This window comes from Cornus florida, unplaced genomic scaffold, assembly GCF_030987335.1.
Source record: "Cornus florida cultivar Cherokee Brave unplaced genomic scaffold, ASM3098733v1 CherokeeBrave_3.0.0_Hap2_Chr11, whole genome shotgun sequence".
NCBI classification, from domain to species: Eukaryota; Viridiplantae; Streptophyta; class Magnoliopsida; order Cornales; family Cornaceae; genus Cornus; species Cornus florida.
In genome coordinates, this window is record NW_026775581.1 from 69,184,653 (window position 1) to 69,188,789 (window position 4,137).

The following is a 4,137-nucleotide window of genomic DNA, read 5'->3' on the forward strand; positions in this document are numbered from 1 at the left end:
CAAAATGGAGGGAAAATAGAAATGAAGCGCCTAATATTTCCAGTCTAATCCTAACCTAAAATTTAAAGCCAACTTGTGTTAACTCTTTCGAATAAGATTCTCCTAATTTTGAAATTTCCATCAAATCTCTCTCTCTCTCTCTGAACTACTTTTGCATATTGCATTAAACATGACATAAGACGGATGTAACATCTTTTGACCAATTTCATTGTACTAATATAAAACACTCGTGTCCACTAATCAATCACTAACGTTGTGTTCATACGCAACTGTTTGAGAACCAACATTTTCAACCTGCAAGAGAAGATCAAATCAAAGCGTCTTCCATGTTAACTTTCTCTCGCTACAAATATTCCCTTGGTTTTCATGGTTGCAGTTTTTCATCTGTATCAGATTCAAACCGTATAGGAATCTAATGTCCAGCGGTAAGTCGGCCGTCCTCTCTCTCTCTGTCCTCTGGAATTTCTCTCTCTAAATTCTCTATATAAAATATTGGAATATGTATTTTGTTTATGAACTGTTTTTCTCACATGGGTCGATTGATTTGTTTTGTTTTTGGGCGTGTAGATGGGGGAAAGAAGAAAACCTATGATCTCCCTTCATCTTGTTTCTCTCTCTATGTGTGCATATCTTTATATATGTATATATCTATGTGGGTTTAAGATTAGACCTACAATTAGAGGTTTGTGATTATGTCTATGAGAGAGAAGAGAGATATAAGGCCTGTGCTGTTGAGATTTGGGGTGGCTTTGGCTCTCTCTCTTGGTGGGATTCTCTATTCAATCCTCAGAACCAAACCAACCAGACCCTCTAAATCTCTGCCTCCTTCGGGTTTGCTCTTTGCCCTTTTTTATATTTACTTTGTGTCAATCTTCATCTGGGTTTTGAGTTTTAATCCATGTTTAATCGTATATGATGCTAATTTGTATACAGATTGTGGCAATCAAGTTGATTCTGAAGTGGGAAAATCTGGGCTAGAAAATGATCATGAACAGGCAACAATTAGTTATTTCAATACTGATTCAATTGCTCCAGAGAAACATGTAAGGTTATTTATGCTTTACATTCAAATTTAATTATTTGATTGTTCAATAATTGATTTATTTGATTTTCCTTTTTTCTTTTTTTAATAGTTGAGGGTTTATATATTAAACAATTTTGTGCTTTTTATCTATGTATTCTGAGTTACTTCTATTGAAGTCGATTACCGTGTTGATGCAAGAAAAAATTGGTGAAATTAATCATGGATACCATTGAGCTAAATAGTACCTGATTTTTTTCACGCTCAGTTCATGCTTGTTAAAATGTTTAGGTTAAAGATCCGTTTAATTTTAGGTGTTACTTCAATAAGTCTTAGAAGTATCCTTCCCGGAAAAAAAGAAGTCTTGGAATAGGGGAACGGAAGCTTCAATCGTGTGGCAGCTATTCAAAAGTGAAGCTGTTTTGACGTTTCTATTGGTTATCGAGAATTTCTTTCCTTTCCTTTTTTTTTTTCCCCACTTTATGATGAGAAAATTTGAGGAATTAAATGATCACAAATATAAAAATTGCTGACAAAATTTTGTAAACTATGGGGGAACAAAAATGAAAGTATAAAGAAAATATGGCCGATGTGATACCATTTCTCCGCAAACCAGTAAAATGAGTTGATCGTGCGGTTCTGCTAGATTATAATTTGTGTGACCCAAACAAACCTTGGTTTCTCTCGTGCAGGATGAGTCATTTCTTCCCAAGGTTACCGCTGACAGTACGATTTCCAGTCTCTCTCCGAGTGATAGATATAGTGGAGGTAAAGATGAGTTCCTCTTGCTGGAGTTTAATGAGTTTTTGAATGAATTTGATATGGCTGCCCCAGAAGCTGGTTTTTCTCCAAGGAAACATGTAGAAACATCCTCGTCAGATTTCGAAGCACCTAAAGCATTTAAATTTGCTGAGAGTGAAAACTACGAGAAAGAGATTGAAAACTTGAGGAACATGGTCATAATTCTTAGAGAGAGGGAGAGTACTCTTGAGGCCCAGTTGCTTGAGTATTATGGTCTTAAAGAGCAAGAAACCACTTTGATGGAGCTCCAAAACCGATTGAAGATAAACAACGTGGAGGCCAAACTTTTTACTCTCAAGATCGAGTCCTTGCAGGCAGACAATAGAAGATTGGAGGCACAAGTTGCTGATTATGCAGAAGTCATGGCTGAGCTTGAAACAGCCAAAGCAAAAATAAAGCTTCTCAATAGGAAACTTAGGGCTGAAACTGAACTAAACAAAGAACAGATCTTGACCCTTCAACAAAGAGTCACAAAGCTGCAGGACCAGGAACACGAGGCAGTTGCAAGTGATCTCGATGTTCAGTTGAAGCTGCAAAGACTAAAGAATTTGGAGGAGGAGGCAGAGGAATTAAGGAAGTCTAATCATAGTCTGCGGCTAGAAAATACTGCTGTGGCTCAGAAGCTGGAGTCCACTCAAATCCTCCCAACGTCTGTTTTGGAAGATCAGGAGGTGATTTAGTTTATTCCTGGTCCACTCTCTTCCTTGTATTTCTTATTTCATTGTTTTGGATTTAGTTTAATTTATGGGTATATGTGTTGCAGGCGGAAGCATTAAAGAAAGAAACCCATCGTTTAAGACAACAAAATGAAGATTTAATGAAGGAAATTGAGCAACTTCAAGCTGATCGGTGTGGTGATGTTGAGGAACTAGTCTATCTCCGATGGATAAATGCTTGCTTACGTTATGAGCTGAGGAATTATCAGCCCGGACCCGGTGAAACAATTGCTAGGGACCTTGGTAAAACCTTAAGCCCCGAATCAGAGGAGAAAGCCAAGCAACTAATACTTGAATATGCAAATAGAGAAGGTGTGGGGGAAAAGGGGATAAATGTTGTGGACTTCGATTCTGATCGGTGGTCATCCTTTCAAGCCTCCTATCTTACAGACTCTGGTGAGTTTGATGATTCTTCTGTTGATGATTCATCTGCTAATAGAACAAACACTTCGAGCAAAACAAAACTTTTCAGTAAGCTCAGGAGACTATTACGAGGGAAAGACAACCAGCATCATAGTCGGGGTTCTTCACTGGAGACAACTGCATTTATAGCAGAGAACTCCGGTGATTCTCCACAGTGCAATTCAGCTATTCCAGCAGGGTTTGTCAATGGAACAGATGGGCATGGCAACAGATTGAGAACTTCTTCATCTCAGGGTTTATCTAGATATTCTTCGGATCTCCAAAGATCTTTCGAGTTAAATAGGAGTGTAAAAGACATCAAGGATTTTGAACACCTTCGGAGAAACAGTGATTTGGGATCTTCATATGTTTGTGAAATATATCCTTCAACCAGTGATTGTGTTGTTGATTCAGACCAAGAAAATCAATTTCACCAAGACTCGGAAACCTTTAAGAGATCTGAATTGTTGAAATATGCCGAAGTTTTGAAGGACTCGCGTGGTACAACTTCAAAAGTGCGCAAGAGATCAATGTCATATAGTTAGTTATTTTTGACAGCTCTATAGTTTTGAGAAATGTCCGTTTATTTAAATTGGGCGTTCTAAACTCAAAACTCAAATCTCTTTAGTCTCAAGAGTTTCCTAGTGAATGCTCAATGAACCACACACAAACACACAAACGAGACACATTATATACATTGTTAGGCTTCTATTAGAAACTAATTCTGTAAATGAAGTAAGCAGTTTTTATCAATGATGAGCAGTTCCCCATATAGTTGGATGCATCAAGTAAAGGTTCCCTGTAATAGATTTCTCTCTCTCATTTTCTGTCCAATGTTCAGTATTATCTCATTTCTTTCACATACTATATGCTTCATTGTGACCAAGATCAGATGAAGTATTCAAAGAATTAAATGCTCTGTTTATATTGCTCTCTCTTCTGTAAGGGTACAACAGGATCAATGACAGTGTTTGCTTGTTTCTATGGAACTATTTTGCTCGTCTTAAGTTCCCCTTTTCCGGAAGCACTTTCAAAAAATGCCATATATTTTCATTTTGCAGTTTTTTCTTGATCTAGATGTGACAATTTATTTTTTCAAAAAAATTGTTTTGATTAGGCTGATATTTTTTTCAGAAAAGATTTTCTTTTTTCAGGTAAAATATATTTTTTTATTTTTACTTATTTGGTGTTCGACTG

The 4,137-nt window shown here is 36.9% G+C and overlaps 1 protein-coding gene across 2 annotated transcripts; it reads left to right on the forward strand.

Annotated features, from left to right (window-relative positions):
* Positions 1-232: 232 nt before the first annotated feature.
* On the forward strand, positions 233-3,800 carry LOC132282882 (protein CHUP1, chloroplastic-like). Of its 2 annotated transcripts, XM_059784697.1 has the most exons (5): positions 233-425; positions 568-831; positions 934-1,043; positions 1,714-2,493; positions 2,586-3,800. In XM_059784697.1, the coding sequence occupies exons 2-5, from the start codon at positions 693-695 to the stop codon at positions 3,483-3,485; spliced, it is 1,929 nt and encodes a 642-aa protein (XP_059640680.1). In that variant the 5' UTR covers positions 233-425; positions 568-692; the 3' UTR covers positions 3,486-3,800. The 2 variants fall into 2 exon arrangements, with proteins under 2 accessions (XP_059640680.1, XP_059640681.1); XM_059784698.1 differs by lacking the exons at positions 233-425; positions 568-831 and having other exon boundaries at positions 933-1,048.
* Positions 3,801-4,137: the final 337 nt, after the last annotated feature.

What these genes read in the sequence shown, in the direction of transcription:
- LOC132282882 (XM_059784697.1), top strand. Translation starts at nt 693, where the DNA reads ATGTCTATGAGAGAGAAGAGAGATATAAGGCCTGTGCTGTTGAGATTT. An exon ending in TAAATCTCTGCCTCCTTCGG is followed by an intron (nt 832 to 933) that starts GTTTGCTCTTTG and finishes ATTTGTATACAG; the next exon opens with ATTGTGGCAATCAAGTTGAT. An exon ending in CAATTGCTCCAGAGAAACAT is followed by an intron (nt 1,044 to 1,713) that starts GTAAGGTTATTT and finishes TCTCTCGTGCAG; the next exon opens with GATGAGTCATTTCTTCCCAA.